The sequence below is a fragment of the Aptenodytes patagonicus genome, chromosome 13 (genome assembly GCF_965638725.1).
Source record: "Aptenodytes patagonicus chromosome 13, bAptPat1.pri.cur, whole genome shotgun sequence".
In the NCBI taxonomy this organism is placed as follows: Eukaryota; Metazoa; Chordata; class Aves; order Sphenisciformes; family Spheniscidae; genus Aptenodytes; species Aptenodytes patagonicus.
Window position 1 is genome coordinate 16,175,759 of NC_134961.1, and position 20,385 is coordinate 16,196,143.

General features: G+C 44.0%; 2 protein-coding genes across 8 annotated transcripts in view; one reads left to right on the plus strand and one right to left on the minus strand.

Moving 5' to 3' along the window:
• The window catches only part of TXNDC11 (thioredoxin domain containing 11), a 35,199-nt gene extending 29,350 nt beyond the window's left edge, over positions 1 to 5,849 (plus strand). For all 3 annotated transcript variants that reach the window (XM_076350882.1, XM_076350883.1, XM_076350884.1), the window contains one exon: positions 4,647 to 5,849. In XM_076350882.1, coding sequence (XP_076206997.1) covers positions 4,647 to 5,274 — 628 coding nt within the window. In that variant the 3' untranslated portion in view covers positions 5,275 to 5,849. The remainder of the gene's footprint in view (positions 1 to 4,646) is intronic.
• SNN (stannin) lies at positions 5,309 to 17,592 on the minus strand. Of its 5 annotated transcripts, XM_076350899.1 has the most exons (4): positions 17,531 to 17,573; positions 16,556 to 16,605; positions 16,355 to 16,464; positions 5,309 to 8,110 (listed from the first exon to the last, which is right to left on the minus strand). In XM_076350899.1, exon 4 carries the CDS (start codon positions 8,029 to 8,031, stop codon positions 7,768 to 7,770), a length of 264 nt encoding a protein of 87 aa, XP_076207014.1. In that variant the 5' UTR covers positions 8,032 to 8,110; positions 16,355 to 16,464; positions 16,556 to 16,605; positions 17,531 to 17,573; the 3' UTR covers positions 5,309 to 7,767. The 5 variants fall into 5 exon arrangements, with proteins under 5 accessions (XP_076207014.1, XP_076207011.1, XP_076207012.1 ...); XM_076350896.1 differs by lacking the exon at positions 16,556 to 16,605 and having other exon boundaries at positions 17,531 to 17,592; XM_076350897.1 differs by having other exon boundaries at positions 16,355 to 16,605.
• Positions 17,593 to 20,385: the final 2,793 nt, after the last annotated feature.

Here is a 20,385-nt window from a genome sequence, read left to right on the forward strand (position 1 = left end):
TGGTTATTGAAATATCTTTTTTCTTCCTTAAAACAACACTTACGACTTCACCATTTCACTTGGGCATAAATAAATTTTTTTCAAAGTTCTAAAAAATTTTTTGTTGAAATAGCGCAGATACTGTAATTGTCATTAGTGTCCTTAATGCTATTGGCTAAATTTTTTTTAGCAGTAATTTAAAAAAAAAAAAATTGCCCAGCATTGCTTTTACAGATACTACAGAATTACATCATGGGAATTTGTGTATATTGCCAAAATGTTTTGGTTTTCATTCTGACTCAGTAACAAGTGCTGGACTTACCACAGGAGAAAAGTAGCAGCAGATTTGTTGGCATTCTAGAAGTCTTGCGTTGTTTCTTTAGAACAGAAAACAAATGAAGCTTCAGCAGGAGTTTAACACCTACAGAGGAAAATATCCAAAGGAGATTAGCAGTAAAACAAGGTGTACATGCTGTTGAAGTGAAACTATATACAGCAAGCAAGACCTCAGAGAAAGAGCCAAGAAATAAGAGTGTAGGACAGCTAAGTGTAGTTTCAAGGAGACAACTAGGATTGAGAATAATTTGTGGGATGGTGAAAGAAAGCTGAGTTGGACAACAGGAATCGATTCATGAATGGGTGGAAAAAATAAAGCAAGAAAAGGAAGGTGGGGTAGAGAAAGGCACAAAGGGTGGGTGAGGAAAAAAAGGAACTCTAAAGTTAGGGATGTAAAAGGGCAGGAGAGTACATTTAGGACTGGGATGGGACCTGGAAATGGCATACAAGCGTCCTGAATCCTACTCTTCGTCTGCAGCAGGGAGAAATTCTGAAATCCAGTGTCAAACCTGTGTGTCATTTCTCCTTTGTACCAGTACACACAGTGCAGGTGCATCCAGCCTCTCGTAGGCTGAGGAACAAGAAAGAAACATTAGATGCAAGCGAGCCACAAGCTTTCGAAAGTGCTCAATTTATTGTTTCAGGCGTTTTTGGTGTTACATGTATGCCCTATGCGTTAGACTTGATTGACCTTGGGTTTTGTTTTTCTTTTTTTAAAAGATTAATACTCAATCTTAGACAATTACAGTTTTTATAGAAAGGAAATGAAAACAAGCACTATAATAAATACCTGCCTCTTTGCGATGTAAGATACAAATGTTGATTTCCACCCTTCTCCCTCAAGAACTCTATCATCAGCAAATGGTAATTCAGACTATTGGTACTGTGCAGTGTTACCTACAACAAAATCTTTAAACCTGTGCCTTAAGTTTTGAAATTCTAAATTCATGTTTTAATTCAGTACAGAAATAGTTTCATTTATATCAGTTCTGAGTCACCCCAACTTCCAACTCATCATCTCCCCTACTTTGTGCAGGAAGCTTTGCAAATCAGCCTCAGATCCGGCTCCCTCTGCCACATTCCTCCAGCTCAGTTCCAGTCCTTCTCTGTTCCCTAGGTGAATTGAGCAGGAACTCAGCTGGAGTAGTTCCAAGGTGTGTACCTGTCTACATAAAGGCAGCATTACCTTCATCTGCTGCTTAGCAAAAGCTGTAGTCTTCAGTGCCAATACCCCAATCCAGGTACCTGTCAAGTTCTGCAGATTCCACTGGGTCTGTTTTGCACATTTTCCAGCATTCAGACTCTATCTTTTGTTTGCACAGTCCATTAGTTCTGGCTGGCTTGAGTGGCTACAAGCAGAGGACCTGCTGGTTTAAAGATGAGTGGTCTCAATTTTAGTTGAGATGAGCCACGCTGTTTCATGAGGTGCTGTTGACAACTGAGACAGCTAGTGGTGGTGGTGGTGGTGGTGGTAGTAGTAGTAGTAGTAGTAGTATGCTGTTGTCTTCTACTCCATTAGGTCAAGTGGCATAAGCTGAAGATCTACTAGATCTAACCATATTAACAACCATTGGAATACTAATGTGATTAAATTTGGGGCTGGAAAAACTTAGAAACTGATTTCCAAATACTGTTGTGGCTACAGTTTTAAGACCACTGTTGTAGTTAATGAGCCCCAAAATACTATTTGGAAACTTGAGTCAAGTGATTTTTCCCTCCTGCTTTTGAACAAGGATCTAGTTTGCAGAACCGTACCTTCTAGGGGACAGAGTGAGTGTCATGTATAACATGATGAAAAGGTTTTTCTTGAATTATTTTAAAGCATAGCTCAAGCAGGTTTTAGAGCAGCAAAACAATTTATGGTAAGTGAAGCTTCCTCTAATACTTACCATCTTCCCTGTGTTACTACAAAGTCTGGTGTTCCCTATTTCTTTTCATAGATACTCATTTTGCCTTGGTCTGTTTTATAAAGCAGCTCTAGACTGTCTCTGGAGTGACAGACTTCATGGTTTTAGTAAGATTGTTTTTGTAATACTCCAGTTGGTTTCATAAAGGTACCTTACCTCTAGTCATTGTTTTCTCTCCTGCTTTTCCTCTCCAGCGTGTTTTATATTTTGCTGCATCTAGGTAATCAAGAAAATTAGGTTTTGACAGTATTTGTAGTATCAGTAGCACTACTAGAGTAGTCATGTATTAATTTTGAATATAAAGGTGCCTCATATTAAGGCTTTCTATGCAGCTCCTTCTGCGTTTGCCTTATGAGACAATTTTTGCAAATTAACTCAGTTCTCAATTTCTTTCCACCACATGCTGTTAATATTTTGTTTTGCTTTTAGTTTTAAATAGCCTTTTAGCTTTTTCTGATACATACTGTGTTTTTGATCAGTGAGAATGGATGATGATATAGTAAAATATTACCACTGTATAATGAGTCAGTTTTGTCTTAGTGTAGACTATTTTTTGCCTAAATCATGTCATGATTCATTAAACTTGGATGTGAGCTGATGGTCAGCTGAGAAACTGCTGATGGTAATTACAAGAGTAACTTGGTTGATCACCAAAAGTCTGCAGGGGGAAGAAAAATCATGTTGCTTATGCTTCCAGAAATAGCTTAATTTTGATGAACTGGAGCCTCATCTAGCTGAAGTTCTTGAATTACTGATAAAATATGGTATCTGTCTTCTACCTGAAATGCAATAAGTAGTTCTCAGTAAATGAAATTAGCATATGTTTATATCCCATATGCTAATGAGTTGGATTTCGCAGAAAGCATTTTTGAGGCAACTGTAACTGGTAACTTGAGTAACTCCCCTGTTCAGATGCACAGTGTAAGCGATTCAGAAACATAATGTCACATGTGGGGACATAGGAGTTGTCCATGAGCAGCATGTAAACTTTGAGGCATTAGGCATTATACTTGAATGTGGCTTTCTTGCTTTGGAATAATTTTTGTTTGGGTTTATCCTATATCCTTTTTCTGACTTGTGTAATTAACCCATGTCTGAATGTATGCTACGTACCATTAATCTGATTATGAATTTGGCAACCAAAGGGAAGTAAGCTAAGCTTTTCTTCTCTGTTTTGATGGCTCCCTAATGAAAGAGAGAATATGCTTCTAACTGGTGAAGGCTAAAGATGATACAAAGTGATAAACTATTATCTAGCTTCCCAGTTAAACATACTGACGTGTAAGTAGCTCTACTGCAATAGTCAGGAGGCAGCAAACTCATGTTACACTGCAGCATGCTCAGTGAAAGGTTGAAGATGTAACTGGTTCAGAAAGAGAAGGTTAAGAGTTAGTTCCTGTCTGGTCCTCGGAGGACAGTTCAGCCTCCTACGTTTTGTGATAGAAGTAGGCACGTGGTCCAAAAAGGGCAATAATTTTAACATTTGACATAGCTGGAGGTTGTGGGTGTCTTTTGATGGCTAGTAGTCTTGAGGAAGAAACTTGGTAGTTGTTGGTCTTCAAGCAGCTTGGACTCTTGTCAGGTTAAGAATAACAGTTTATGCTGTAGCAGAAAGCAACGGGCCTACCTCTTCATATGCTGGGCTTAGTATTCACAGCCATATAATGAGCTTTAGGGAAAAAAAAAACCACCAAAAAAACCCAAAAACTTATTTGGTTCGCCTCCTTGATCACCTCAGTGGCATAAAGAGAAAGAAGTAAGAGGAACAAGTAAAAAGAGGTTTTTTTTGACAGCAAAAGGGCCTTGCTTCTGACTAAAGTGACTGCTTACTGTTTAAAAGCAAATTGTACTTTTCTGCTTCTTGTAATACCCTTCTGATGTTGGAACACACTAAGCTCTTCTTCCAGGATAACATATATAGGCTCAAAATAGTCATTTCCCATCAGATAGCTTTATACATCTGGACTTAACTTCTAACAATGTATGTAGAATTAGGAACACTTAAATGCTGTCCTTCAACTTACTAACAAATGCTAATATCAGTAAGCTCTGATCACACCTGCCCAACAGTGATGCAACAATATCTACTTCAAGCTCATAACCCATAACTGGGATACTTTTTTTTAAGAGTAAAATTTGTTTCCTGAAATTTGACAAAAAATTTTGCTCTCAGACAAATACCAATCCAGTGCAGAGATGCTTACAGCACCCAGACTGGAATACAGGTAAAAGGCTTCATCAAAAGAAAATACCGTGTGCTCTATCATCTTTATTACATGAGTTCACGTTTCTCTTAGCTGCTATATTAACCATTCTTGATAAAAACCAAGATATCAAGTTGGAGTTGAACAGCAGATTCTTAGATAAAATTATCATTGCTTACCTATCTGAATGTTTTAATACTAACTTGTTATGTCTTTGTAGGAAGGAACAAAGTGTGAAGTTCCCTGAAGACTTTTCAGTTAACCTTCCTAATCTCCTTAAATTTATTTTACATCACTCAAGTCTTTCTTCATCAGAGCCCTGTACCAAAGAATGCCTACATGAAGAGGCAGTTCTACAGCAAGGACACATCTCCCACTTAGAGAGAGAAATTCAGAAGTTAAGATCAGAAATCGGTGCCCTTCATCAGGCCCATGACCAGCTTGAAGCACAGCTTTCTGAAGCTAGGAGAGAGGAACATAGACTACAGCAGCAAAAACACACACTGGAAAAGCAGCACAAGACTCTGCAGCTCCACAGTGAGCAGTTACAGGCCACATATGACCAGAAGAATCAAGAATTATTAGAAATGGCTGAAAAGCTTCAAGAATTAGCTGATGCATCAGAAAACCTCCTTAAAGAGAATACTTTACTGAGAATCCTGGTGGCATCGAGGGAAGGAAAGCTACGGAGCAAAGATGAAATTAAAGAATCCCTTCAGTCAGAACGAACACTTTCTGAAGATAATGATGTATCAGTTTCAACAGCTACTGCCACAGTAGAGGAAAAAAGGATTGATAATATTGATACCATAGAGACAGATCACAGTAGTGGAAACAGGACAGAATGATTGCTTACACAAAGTCAAATGAAACAGTATTGGGTAGGTATTTATGCAAATTTTATTGAAATTCATTGTAAGTAAAGACTACTTCCCCCACACAGTCTAGAAAAAGAAAAATCAAATGGAGTATTTTTGTATACTTGAACAACTTATTAGATACCCACATCTAAAGAGAAGAAGAGAATGGAAAACACTTTCTGCACTTTACTATTGTACTAACTTGCAAACACCTATACATTTGAAGAGGCTGATTTTCAGGGGCAGCAGTGTGAAGCACCTGTGACTAAGGACCAGTTATTTTTCACTGGCTTTCTTACAGCTGCTAGAAGAGAAATTAGACCTTTGATTTATACTTTTCCATAATTTCTGAAGTTTGCCCTTTACACTGCATTCTCTTTGCTGAATTAAAATAGAGATCTTTCATCTGTGTAATCAGTAAACTTGAATGGACAAAGTCATCTTGCTACAACTATTCTGTTCTAGAACTTCAGCACTTTGTATCACTTTTGTATACCAGTTATCTGACTGTCTTGAAACCTGCAAGAGCCATGCGTGAACTAAAGAAAGTCTTAATGAATTAATCCTTTTCTCCTTGATTTGTAAGAGGTCTAGAATACAGCAGTTTAAGTGTATGGGTCTGGCTATATGTGCAAGTCTCATGAGACTGGTATCTTAAAAAAAAGCACATGCCAGGGCAAGAACAGCCCTCTATCAGCTGTACCACATATTGTACTCAGGAGGCAACACCAGGAGCTTTCTGCTACTGACAGCATTAATTTTGCTTCAAATTATAGCCTTCAATTAAAAAAAAAAAAAAAAAAGGCAAACGTAGCACTAAAAATGCAAGTCAACCTCTTACTGTAGAAGAAAGGGACAAGAGTTTTTGTCCAGGCCAGTGTTGTCTTGCATATAGTTATAATTCTCAAGCAAGCTTGCTAGGCCTATGTTACTTAGTTATTCTGTATGTACAGGTACAAGAACCAAGTCTAATGCTTCCTATAGAGCTGAAGAACTTAGACTTCATTATTTGTAACTTATCTCAGGGAACAGATTTACAGTAGCTTTTTTTCTCCTAGGCAATTAAGCATTTAAAAATTTCAGGAAGCAAAGGAAGCTATGTATAAAGTCATAGAAAACAGGTCAGTGGCCTCAAAGCATATGTGCCCACCCTAAGAGATTTAGAATATGTAAGCTGCCATTGGTGGCTCAGTGTTGCCCCTTCTCCTCCCCCCCAAACCTTTGGGGTCCAGAACTCACCATTTAACACATTCTTTTTACAGTTCCTATGGCTGAACTATAGCACAGGGCTGGAAATGGAAGGGATGTCCTTATTTGGAAGGACTTCACCATTGCTAGTTAAAAAACCTTTAACAAACTAATCAGCAATCTTGCTTCCCCATATCAACATTTGTTTTTGTAGGAAAGACTGAAATTTATCTTGTAGTAGTACAGTTAAATCAAGAGAGTTATCTACAAGATACATTAACCGAATTCTGTAGTTGACTGGTTACAGACTAAAATGCCTTTTTACAACAGGCTGTTAACATATACCCTAACTGCTAAGTACACAAACAGGGGTTCTAGGAAAAATTCATATTAAAACTGCACTTATGCCAGTTTTAATAAGTAATCACTTCTGCAGTTTCAGCATGCAGAAAAGCCTGCTCTACTGCCATTTCAGACTCCTGGAAACCTTCTGGATCATCCCTGAGGGTTTAGTATCCATCATTAGTTCCCAGGCTGGAATCCATCAAAATGGCAGTTTCCTTGCAGTAGCTACATAGTTGGAGAACTAAGTTCTAGCAGCCAAAAGCTTGACCTACCTAGCTGCAACTAAAGGAAATCACTTCCTTTCTTGCAGCTCCTGTGTTTCCTCCCTCAACATGTTACCGAAGGCTTATACCTTCTTTTCAAAGAAAGTATTCTGCGTCAGTCCAATAAACTGTTAAGAGTACGAGTTCTGACTTTATGGCTGTGCACTCAAGTTAGTAGCAGAAGCAAGCTTTAACTGCAGATTTGGTTTTGAAGGTCTGGAATCCCATCTATAGTTGTGATTCAGGAGTCCCCTTGTGTGTTATTTACAGTTGCATCATATTATTCCCATGTGCTGTGGAACACAAAGCAAAAAGCTTCTGGCAGCCTATTTACAGTTCACAGTTGTAAAGTAGTTCACATTACAGTAGTAGCTCCAACAAAATAGGCTCAGCTAAACATTCAAGTAACAAAAAACACTAGTAGTCTCTTCACACCAATATATTCCTGTGTCCATTGCCGGCAATGGACGTTATGCCAGGTGAGTCAGCTCCTGTCATAGAGGAATTAGGATACACAGTTGATGCAAAGTGCAGCTTCTCAGTGCATGCAGTTGCAAACAAAGCTTATTTAATCCTCATCAGGGTGTTTTCTGATGAGTAGTGTGCATGTGACCAGGTTCTTCACAATATATTCTGCTGGTTACACACATCATAAGCATAGTCCATATACATGTGTTGCTCCAAGTTAGCTATGTACTTCTGTGCCATTTGGAGTTAGCTTAGCTTTCCTCTCTACACAAGGTCCTTTAGCAGAATACTGCACCAGAAGAAAAGGCTCTTTGGTTTCTCCTTCACCCACAATGCTTTCCTCATCTTCAGACTGACTGATCCTCTGCAGACGCAGGTAACACCAGCAGCCCAGTATCAAGGCACCAAGAGCCGCAATAGCAATCAAAATAACAATAACAGTCACCACTCCAGTGGTGGGGCTGTGATCCATAATAGACATTGTCAATATTTCAGATTGTCTGACTTCTTTAAGGAGATTCTTTGGTCCTCACTATCAGGCTTGCTGCATCTTCAGGCTCCTGCAGTGGAGAAAAATAGATACTTAATGAAGTTGTGCAGTTTACCATATTCAGCAACATTATATTCAGTTGGTATCCTTCACAATGGCACATGATGCTCTTGCATTCAGTGCTTTGAGCTTCTCGCACTCCTACAGTTCTTGCTCATTTTAAGCTGTTTCTTCAACAAACTGCCTTTGAAGATGCAGGTTTCCACATCAAACTAAAGCAAATGAAAGCTAAACTTATTTCAACTCTTGACATGCTTGTCAAGATAACACATGGTCAGCCTGCTAAGAGGTAACAATTTTTACTAGGAGACAGAAGATGAGACAAGACGCAGACACGTAGTAGACTGTATGGAAGTTATACAGTTTAGTATAGAGCAATTAAAGACTATTTAATACAAATGCTAAAACATGGGTGAGCTCTTAAATCCATGACAAAGTAGCAATTCAGCTACGTTTAGTTTTCCTAAAGGAATCCTACAGAAACAATACATTTGAGTATCAGAAGTCCAGCCCTTTTTAAAATTTAATTTATAGACATCCTTCTTGCATACTAACAGTTCCAGGATTGGTAAGCTAATGGCAAACGTAATTGCAATGCTAATGCATTACTATAAGTCTGTCCATAACACTGGTCTGTTTAGAAGGGTTGACTACCTAGTAATTACTTGGTTGTTCACTGAGCTGATAAAAACAACAGATGTTGCTTTATATGCATTTTTCATAAGAAGCAGGTAGAGCTAGATTTATTGAAGACTAACAAAACACAAGGGGAAGATCACTACTTTAAGCTTCTGCTCCTCTTAGTGGCTTTCAAACCACAAGAGCAAGGTAGTGTTACGACTGCAGCTGAAATTGGAGCAGAGGCAGCAGGCAGGAAAATGGAAGAGAGGAGGAGCTCCAAGACTTCCTTTGTCTGCTGTAGAGTTTTGGCAGGACAAAAGTGTATAAGGAATGTCTTTTGCTACTTCCACTTCCAAATTCACAGCACTATTTAAGGGGTCATGTGAGCCTTGCCTGTAAACAATAACCTTGAAATTTTAAAAGTTGGTAGCTTTATGTTCCTCCACTTCAACTGGAACATAAGACAAAGCCAGTCAGTCATTACCTTTTCTTTCCTACTATAGCTCTTTAACAAGACAAACTCATGGAATACTTTAGTAGACCCAGACCCAGTCCTACCCAAGAACATCTTACCTCTGTACTGCTGTAGGAATCAGGTTAGGGCTCAATACTACAATTTCAGGTGCAACAGATATAGTCCCTAGTGGTTCTAAGGTCAGCTGCAAGTGCAGAACAACAATGTCTGCATTTCAGCTGACACATAACCACTGACTGGCAATGGAATAACAGGAGTATCTTCTGGCTGCTCTAAGTGCCAGTCTATGAGGGCAACATACCTTTCATAGAATCAAAGAACAGTTTGGGTTGGAAGGGACCTCTAAAGGTCATCTACTCCAACCCCCCTGCCATGGGCAGGGACATCTTCAACTACATCAGGTTGCTCAGAGCCCCGTCCAACCTGACCTGGAATGTTTCCAGGGATGGGGCATCCACCACCTCTCTGGGCAACCTGGGCCAGTGCCTCACCACCCTCAGCGTAAAAAATTTCTTCCTTAGATCTGGTCTAAATCTGCCCCCCTTTAGTTTAAAGCCATTCCCCCTTGTCCTGTCCCAACAGGCCCTGCTAAAAAGTTTGCCGCCATCTTTTTTATAAGCCCCCTTTAAGTACTGATAGGCTGCAATAAGGTCTCCCCGAAGCCTTCTCTTCTCCAGGCTGAACAACCCCAACTCTCTCAGCCTTTCTTCATAGCAGACGCGTTCCATCCCCCTGATCATTTTCGTGGCCCTCTTCTGGATGTGCTCCAGTAGGTCCATGTCTTTCTTATGCTGAGGGCTCCAGAGCTGGACGCAGTACTCCAGGTGGGGTCTCACCAGAGCAGAGTAGAGGGGCAGAATCACCTCCCTCGACCTGCTGGCCACACTTCTTCGGATGCAGCCCAGGACACAATTGGCCTTCTGGGCTGCGAGTGCACATTGCTGGCTCATGTCCAGCTTTTCATCCACCAGTACCCCCGAGTCCTTCTCAGCAGGGCTGCTCTCAATCCCTTCATCCCCCAGCCTGTATTCATAGCAGGGTTTGCCCCGACCCAGGTGCAGGACCTTGCACTTGGCCTTGTTAAACCTCATGAGGTTCACACGGGCCCACTTCTGGAGCTTGTCCAGGTCCCTCTGGATGGCATCCCGTCCCTCTGGCATGTCGACCGCACCACTCAGCTTGGTGTCATCTGCAAACTTGCTGAGGGTGCACTCGATCCCACTGTCTATGTCATTGGTGAAGATACTAAACAGTACCGGTCCCAATATAGACCCCTGTGGGAGGCCACTTGTCACCAATCTCCATCTGGACATTGAGCCGTTGACCACTACCCTCTGGATGTGACCATCTAACCAATTCCTCACCCACCAGACAGTCCACCCATCAAATCCATACCTCTCCAGGTTAGAGAGAAGGATGTTGTGGGGAACTGCGTCAAAGGCCTTACAGAGGTCCAGAGAGACGACATCTGTAGCCCTTCCCATGTCCACTGATGTGGTCACCCCATCATAGAAGGCCACTAGGTCAGTCAGGCAGGACTTGCCCTTGTTGAAAGCAAGTCTGAGCCAGCCTTGCTGGCTGTCTTGAATCACCTCCCTGTCCTCCATGTGCCTTAGCATAGCTTCCAGGAGGATCTGTTCCATGATCTTCCCATGGAAGATTCTTCCCCCTTTCCAGGAAAGGCTCTTCCTCACCATCCTTGTTGCAGTCTCTCAGCTGCAACAGCAGCATCTTCATACAAACCCCTCAGGAGAAGTCAGCCTTAACAAACCTTGAGCCAGAACCATTAGGTTATTGTGAGTGTTATCCACTGCACTTGAATTCTCACCAGCATTTCAACATGAAAGAGTCAAGGCAATTACAGTGCACTATCTCTACCAACAGAACTCAAGCTAGAGACTAAGTTTATTCCCTGATGTCTCATGGAATGGCAGATCCGTGCACACTGCCACGTCGCCCTTTCAGCAAGGACACATCCACTAAAGTTCAGCATGAGTGTCACTAGGGTCCAATGTGACATAACTAACTTGCACACACTCTGGCTACATTTCCAGTCCTGTAAACTACAGCAACCAATAGCTTGAAGTGTAACTGATACAGCCAACCAAGTCCTGCAGACCCAATTTTGCCCAAGTAAGAAAAACAAAACTAGCCACACCGCACACCCTCAGCAGAGCTATGTGCCCACTGCAGCCGGAGAGGTGTATGATTTTTGTCATGATCATCTTGGTTCTGCAGTGCTTATTCAACACAAGGTGATCAGCTGAGGGTGATTAAGAGTGACTTTCATGTAGTTAATTTTCCTCAGGGCATGTCTGAACTGCAGCACTGTTTGATCTAGCCACAACAGTACAGCATCAGCATAAAAGATAGTTTACCTTGCTTCTCGTGCAGGCACTGCACGTCCACATTAAGCCCTCTTCTGCAGCTTGCACAATTGCTGGCAGCAATGACAGCCTACTAGCATTGTTTCTCTACAGCAGTTTGGTGCAGCACATAACCTTACTATTAGAACTAAACAGTTACTGTCACTTAGAAAATAGCTTTTAATACTGGAAACTAGCATTGCAAATGCTACCACTCTGCGGGACTTCACGTGAGTAGGCAGCATCAGCTATATAAGGTATGAAACTTTGCACATCACGATTCTCTGTATCGCCAGGGTCTTTTGGCAAGCTGTTTTTAGACCTTAGCATAATAGCTAGCAAGGCACAGACATTTGCAAGCAGTCTTGAGAAACAAGTTGAAAACAAGAGCTAGATGTTAGGTCTAGGTAACGAAGGACTAAATCTATCTGGTAAGAGAATGTATTTCTCCCTCCCCCTTTTTAACAGCTGCAGACTGCAACAGTCTCAGTTTGACCTGGAAAAACACAGGCAGGTCTCTAAGTTCCTATCTGAGAGAGAAACAGGGCTCTTTAAGGGTGCAGACCTCTGTCTTAAGACAAGGCTTTCTCTTATCAGGTTGCACACTGGGCTCTTACCATTCCAGTTTCTTTGGGGATCCTGAGGAGTACAGCTGGACCAGGAAGTCCACTGTTTGGGAAGGTGCTTTTTCTGAACAAAGCACGCACAGGAGCAGTTCAGAGGAATTATGAGAGGTAGGCATTTATTGCTGTCCTTGTGTGAAGAGCTGCGTGAGTACTTTCTTAATTCTTATTTACTGTTCTTGGACAGTTCTGTTTAACACCACAATTACTGCTTAATAACACTGCTACTGCCTGCTTGAAGTTGTGAGGCAATTTAACCCCTACTTCCACCTTTTGGAAAAATCCTGTTGTTAAACTGTACAAAGATCAGACCCAAGTCTGTCTCAGTCTTATTTCTCAGCAGGCACTGGGAAGAACCTTGCAGGCCCACATGGACTCCATGAGTGGGTGACTTCAGTCACTGGCAACTCCCACACAGCTGATGCTTCTAGAATATATGAAGTTCTACAGCAGATGCCAGTCAGGAGCATCAGTAGAGAGTTTCAAGGTGCAGAGCTGGCCAGGAAGAACATGCTGATTATTTTGGGTATGACAGCTTTGTTTCTTCATCCTCTGCTCTAGCAAGTCAACTCAGCTTATTCATGACAGCTCCTTCTAAAATAAATTCACATGAATCCTTTGAAAAAGGACAGATTTAACAACTGGAGATCATCTTTTCTTGTAGAAGTCTTGCTCCTAACTTTACACACAATGAAGAATATTATCAAACTCTTCCAGTCTAAGGGATCATTTGTATTTATTATCACCAACTAACTAGAAGAGCTCTTTAAGACAACAGAGATGTTAACAGTAGTAGATCCGAACAGAACAGAAAGTTGCAGGACCTGTCCTTGAGGCAGGATGCTATACACGAATACTCACTCTGTTTACACTAGAAAGTCACTTCTAGCTGGGTTAGGCTCTCGGGTGTCTCAAGTGATTTTGCTTTGATATGGCAAGGTAGAAAGTGTTAGAGATGGAGAACTAGAACCTCCAGGATGCACAAGACCTATTTACCCTTATTAAACAATTTCCATTCCAAATTTGAGTGCAACACAGCAACTTACAGATTCCTCTTAAAGATCTTTCTTGGCCAAATCTATGGGTTTTTACCTTTAAAATTCTGAATGCTTTTTGATTTGATTAAAAATTCAAAGGATCTGCATCAGTTTGAACTCTGGGACAGAAGAGAGCACAACTTCCTCTGGATGTACTGCCCAGTAAATTCCCTTTCTCTAGACGCAGAAACAAGTGTGATCTCACATTAATACTGTCAAGATAATCAGGTTGCATCAAGAAGCTCTTTCTAGCTTCTATTTGGAAAGCTCCTCACATCTTTGCACCATACCATAGTTAATGCTAAGAGTTGTAGGAGTAAACAAGCCTACATATCTTTGGCAAGATTATTCCATCGACATTCACTTTCTAGGAAAAGCACAACCAGATAAAATTCAAGGTCACTTTTTCAAAGCACTTAAACTCCACTTCTCAATGAGATAAAGTGTAGAAGTCATTCCTTCTGCAGGCGTATCCTCTTCTCCTTCCCACTCAAGGAGCCTGGAGCCAGCACCCTATATGAAATCAGGTATTAAGCATCTGTACAGATATACAATGGCACAAACAGCTAGTTAATGGTGCATGATAGTAACTGGGATGGTAGCACTGTTGTTTTATTAGCTTTCGATAGTTTTGTTTCAAACACCTTCAGTGTTCTGGCACTGAAAGCTACAGTATTGTTGCTAGTTCATGCTGCTATTTTTCTGGCTTTAGGGCACTGTATACCTAAAGCTAAAGCTTTCCTGCAGCCTTAACTCTATCCTTAGCACAGTACATTTACTAGTATAGTTACAACGTGCAAGAGAAACCAAAGGCCTCTCTGGTAGTTGTGTTGTTTTCTAGACACTGAACTCCAACCTCACTACTCTTTCCACCAGCAACTGACTGGAATCAGGATTAAGCTGATTCTCCCACTTCTTGATGGGAGAAATACTGGAGATTACAACTAGCTTTCAGACCCACTTTTCCCTTAAAGCATACCTGAGCTAAAAAAGCCCATGAGCATACCAGGAGCAGCACCGACTTATTTTATCACTTTTACTATAAGATATTAAAAGCTGTAAATTCCTGATCTTCAAAGGGATTGCTAACACCATCCATATATATTTGGTGGCACTTCTAGTGCTTTATCCCTTCCCACTACACTTGCTATCAAAGCAAGCATCTAAGCCTATTTACTCATTAGCAAGATTAGTTACATTCACTGGTGGGAACTGCAAATAGCCTATCTCAGTTCTTACAGCAATCAAGAAGTGAAAACATCAGCTATAAACCATTTTTCCATTAATAAGTGCATCTTTTCTTTTTTGCCTAATACCAGCTTCTACTCAGAACTTCATTTGTGAAGTTTTATTATCCAATTCAGAAGCTGTAAGTAAAGGACAAACAGAAAGGCAGTTTAAATTGCAGAAGGCTGCTAGGGGACAAATTCAATGCAAGGCTGGCATTAGTTTCTAAACCAAGTTTTTCAGGATTATAGGCATTCTGCTGCTAAGTTCACTATTGTTAACGCCTGCAGGCATGTTTCTGAAAAGAAATACTGCTACCATAGAAGCCAAAGCTATAGGAAGAGGCTTCAAAAGCAAATCTATTATAGTTCACCCAAATATACCAAAGTCCTCAAGCAGTTATGTTTAAGGTGCAAGTATTAAGTCTTTGGGCTTTGGTTTTTTGGGTTTGCAGGCGGGGGGGAGGAAGGTGGGAGGTGTACTTTCTATAACAATATTTCACCTAAAGTTGAATGGGGCAGGGCAAAGGAAATGAGAGTAAAACTACCAGAGTGACCTTCAGCTTAAAAAATTAAAAAAAGATGTAGTAATGACTGCTTAGTTAAAAAGCCTCCCATGTTAAGACCTTCAAGAGACAAAGTAACAGCAGCTTGCACTACATGCTACTAATTGTGAAAAATGCTTTTTCCTGTATATGCCAGTAAGATTACTTTTGGGGAATGCTGCGTACTCATCACAAGAGCATCCTTATTGCCAATGGAATACGAGGGGAAAACCCTCTGGGGAAGTCAGAGCTGTAATTCTACCATTGGCACACAAGTGCAATACAGCACTCACACTTCCCAGCCATAAAGAGTTAGGCGTTTACAATACAGGAGTGCTCCGGCTTCACCACTTCCAAAAAAAAAGTGGGATCGCTGTTATTCTTAATTAACTCCAGTTAATGCCACCTCTTTCTGATAAAGCCAAGTTACCTTGCACAAACTGGGGCTTGGCCAGAGGCTATTTTAGAAGCAGGGAGCTGTTTAGTAGAAGCCTTCAATGCAAATCTTCTCCTCCCAACCCTTATTACACATGTGATGAGGAATAAAAGAGCAAGGAAGGCAGCTAAAAAAGGCTTTTCTGTGGCTAATTAGTTATGGACAGTCTTCCAGCAACTTAGTATTCCAGCAACTATTAGAAACACTAGAACAAAAACTGGTAAGTAACAGCACTCACTGAAATAGCAGTTAGTTTCTGCACGAGGAGTAGTAGTACCTTAATCAAGAATCACTTTTAAAGCTTCACACAAAGTTAATATTTTACAGAAGACAGTAAGATGAAGAGAGGGGAGAGCAGCAGTCTAGGAAGTTTCCCAGACACAGCGACACAATTTCAAGAGTAGGCAGACCTTCTCAGTAGCATAGCAAGTGGAATAGGTTTACACCGCAACTGCCCGTCAGGCAAGTCAGCCAGTTATGCAGAACTAGAAGCAAATTTCTAGTGTTAAGACTATGTTTGCTTCAGAGGCCATTGCATGGCTGGCAGAGCATCTGTCACATGCTAGATTTATATTTGTCAGTGTCACATCCACATGGAGCTCTAATAGGAGGTCTGTCCTGATAAGATAACGAGGTCAATTCTGACATTCAGTTATCAGAAGTAACATGCTGTGTGTATCCTATGGCATAGCTTCATTCTTGATATATTAGAAAAATTGCTGAGATAGCAACATTAAGTTTGCTGATTAAAAAAACTTCTTCTATCTACACATTCAAGGTAGTTCTCCAAATGTGTGGTTTGGGGTTTTTTAATGGCTTTGTCTAACAGCAGCTAGATAGCACCCATACATTTCTGATATTCAAGCAGTTTTTATACTTAGTTCAAATCTTCAGCCTGCAAGTACTCTAAGAGTCTATCACATACCTGTACCGAGTAGCTCAACAGCTCAGGCTAGGAGTCCTCTACTCAGAGTTTCAGAATCACCTTCACATCGGTTTTGGATCTTCTGGCAAGTCGTCTTCCTTGCTCCTCCCCTGTGGAGAGGGATTACATTGGTCTCTAGATGCTCTGCATCCCAAGTCTCTTTTGCTCTTGGCTTTCCAGAGTTACATAATGGCATCTAACCTTCTGGTACAGGTGGTCAGGGACAGAAGATCCGATACTGTTTCACCTACCTGCTAATCAAGGCAAGAGTCTTACAAGTTGTTCCAAGTTCTTTAGATCTATTCAAAAGCAACATCTGCTGACAGATGTCTACACCTGCATTCACGTCAGAAAAAGGAAGAGCACGAGACAGCACGGTACACTGCAGATGCTCAGAGGAAGGAACAAGATTCATTTTGAACAACTCACGTCACCGTGAACTCCCAGGACTGTCAACATAACGGTCAGTTTGGACTTACTCTGTAGCACGTACCTAACTCCTCGCACTAAGGAGGAGTTTGCGGCGCTGAGCGAGCGGGGACGAGCCTCTGCAGCCGAGAGGAGCCCGGCTGGCGGCGGGCACGGCCCGCGCCCACCCCGAGCTGCCGCTGACAAGCGGTGAGGCATCGCCTTGTGACTGCAGCACGGCAGCTGCAACAGCGCCGGGAGAAGAGGGCCGAGGCCCCGGGCAGGCGGCAAGGCGGCACAGGCCGCTCGGGAGGACGGGGCAGAGCCGCCGCCCGGGCGGGGCCCCGCCGGGGGAGCCCAGAGTCACCCCCCGGGGCCCGCGCGAGGCCTGCGGGGCGCCCCAGCACCGCTCGGGAGCGAGGCAGGGCCGGAGCGGAGCCCGGCCGCCGCCCGGGCGCGGACCCCTCCCGCCGGGCCGTCGCAGACACAAAGAGCGGCTCCGCCGCGGCGGCGCCCGGGAAGGGGCGGCCCCGGCCCGGGGGGGGGGGGGGGGGGGGGAAGGGAAGCACAGGCGGCCCCTCCGCTGCTCCCGAGGCTCCGGCTCCTGCCCCAGCGCGGCCCCCGCCCCGGCTCACAGCATGGCGGGCCCGCCCCCCACCCGCGCTCTCGGGCCCCGCGCGGCGCCCAGCCGAACCGCGCCCAGCCGAGCCGCCCCCCCGCCCTCGTGCCGGGATCGATCCCGCCGCGCCCCCCGCCCCAGGCGCTCACCGTCAGCCGCGGCCCCGCCGCACACCGCCCCGCGGCGCACCCACCGACGCCACCGCGGGCGCGACAGCTCCTTCCCCGCCCGCGCCGCCTTATATCGGGGGGCCGGGCGGCGCCGCGCGGCGGCCAATCGGCGCCCGGCGCGCAGGGCCCGGCCAGCAACAGCTGAAGGGCGGGGCGGCGGCTCGGCCCTTCCCTCCCCTCCGCTCCCTGACAGCGGCGGTGGGTGGCCGCCCCGCCCCGCCCCGCGAGGGGTTGGCGAGTGTCGGGGAGCGGGGCCGGGGGGGCCGAGGAAGGCGAAGCTGAGGTACAGGGATCCCCTGAGGGGGCGCGCCCCTTCCCGCCGCCGCCCTCGGCCGCCTCAGCCTTCAGCCCTGCCCGGCGGCGAGGCGAGGGCGCGAGGGAGCAGCGGCCGGGCGGGAAGAGGCCGCCCGCGCTGGGCAGCCCCGCAGCCGCCCCCGTGGAGGGACTGAGGGTGCCAGAGGTCTCTGCCCCGGCCCCAGCGCTCTCCTCGCCAGCCTCTGCGGGGGTGAAACCCCTCAGCTACCGCCTTGACCCCGCAGGAGGCCCTTTCTCGACTCTGGCAATATGGCAAGGGCGCTGTTACTGCCAAGGCCACCCCAGAGCCACCGTGGTGCTTGGTGAGCACTGACAGCCACTGACTGGCGCAGGCCAGGCTTCCCTGCCGGGGGACTCGATGCAGACGGCGTGACAGGGCTCCCTGACTCTCATGAAGGTCGTCTGTCTCAAAAGTCTAGTATGATCTCATTCCCAGTATATCCATTATATTTAGTATTTCACCCTGTGGTGGTGCAGTAACTATGTATCTGCGTTAGGAAATTGCCCAATACAGGGTTTTGTCACCCTTCCGCTGAAGTTGGTCCTTACTGATGCCAGAGAGCGAAAAGGTGACGGAGTAGTGCAACTCCTCTGACATGGTATAGTTGCTGGTAAAACAGATCCCAACTTGTTTGAGGTTCATCCAAAGTCTTAAGAGGTTTCTGGCAAAAGGAGTTTTGAGGGAATAGACTCTGACAGATCAAGTTCAGAAGTTACCATGACTTTTATAAACACCTGTTTTACAATATAGATGCTGGTTTATATAATTGTGGTTTTACCCCAGCCGGCAACTAAGCCCCACCCAGCCGCTCGCTCACTCCCCCCACAATGGGATGGGGGAGAGAATCAGAAGGGTAAAAGTGAGAAAACTCATGGGTTGAGATAAAGACAGTTTAATAGGGAAAGCAAAAGCCGTGCGCACAAGCAAAGCAAAACAAGGCATTCATTCACTCCTTCCCATCGGCAGGCAGGTGCTCAGCCATCTCCAGGAAAGCAGGGCTCCATCACGCCTAACGGTGACTTGGGAAGGCAAACACCATCACTCCGAACGTCCCCCCCTTCCTTCTTCTTCCCCCGGCTTTATACGCTGAGCATGACGCCATATGGTGTGGGATATCCCTTTGGTCAGTTGGGGTCAGCTGTCCTGGCTGTGTCCCCTCCCAGCTTCTTGTGCCCCCCCAGCCTGCTGGCTGGTGGGGTGGGGTGAGGAGCAGAAAAGGCCTTGACTGTGTGTCAGCACTGCTCAGCAGTAACGAAAACATCCCTGTGTTATCAACACTGTTTCCAGCACAAATCCAAAACATAGCCCCATACCAGCTACTCTGAAGAAAATTAACTCTATCCCAGCCAGAACCAGCACAATCGTGCACAATTTTCTAGGGAGTAAAAGTAATTCTTCCTTGCATTAACGCAGTGTCCACCATGGGCACGTGACAATCCCAAGTGCATTGTCCCTTTCCATTCTCATTCAGTGAAAAGGTAAATATGACTCAGTACCCAGATGGGTGCCTCACCTCCCCTGCTCGCTCTCAAAGCTGTCCAGACATGAGCCATCTTTTGCCTGGAAGCTGTACAGCCCCGCTCACACATTTTGGTGTCTCAGGAGGCCTTCCTAAGATGACAGGTAACTCTGAACTGCTCCCGAATCCTATCTAGCCAGTTTGCAGCATTAGCAGAGAAGCTGTCTCATAGTACAGACTGCTCTAAGCACACCATCTTGTAGTTTTGTTTAATCTAAAATGCATGGTGGCATGGAACATCTGAGATACCACAGCCAATTAAGAACATTTTAGAACAGTCATTGTTTAATGTAAAATTAATGTTTTATTTAAGCTTTGGATCTATTGAGTGTAGCACAGCATCAGTTTCTATTGTCTTTATGCATTAGCCACCATAGAAGAGATGACAAAGTACTACTAAACACATCCTTAAAAGTTCAGAATCTTTTTTGAGAGGAAGCAGAAGACCAAGCACCGACACCGAGTTACTTTCACTGTTAGTAAATAATGGTCTGGATTGTCTGGCAAAGCAATATTGGCCATGGCAGTAACTTATCTTTCTGTCAAGTGAGCAGATGCAGAGGTAGCCTGTGGGCCAATACTTTAATAAGATGTCTAAATCCCGTTTAGATATTTGAATCTTTATGGAGATGCCTGTTTTACTTACGTAACCATGGATGTAGACTCCACTGTCTGTGAGCGTCCTAATCCACTTCAGTGAGAAGGGTCATGCCCTTTTGTACAAAAAGCATGAATGCAATTACCACAGAGGTGACTGGTAAAAGCCATCCAGTAATAGCACAGCCTTAAGAGAAGACGAGCAATCTCTTTTGGCATAATGTGAAAACTTTTTGCCTTTGAGAAACTTTTTATAGTGATTTTATAACTCATATTTAGTAAATTGCACCGAGAACAAAGCAGGTTCATTCACATCAGTTTCTTGTCTTTGCAAATGGGCTGCTTGATCTGCACAGGCTTATAGCATGGGAAATTTCCAGTCTGCTGTGGAGAAAGTACAGG

What these genes read in the sequence shown, in the direction of transcription:
- SNN (XM_076350896.1), bottom strand. Translation starts at nt 8,031, where the DNA reads ATGTCTATTATGGATCACAGCCCCACCACTGGAGTGGTGACTGTTATT.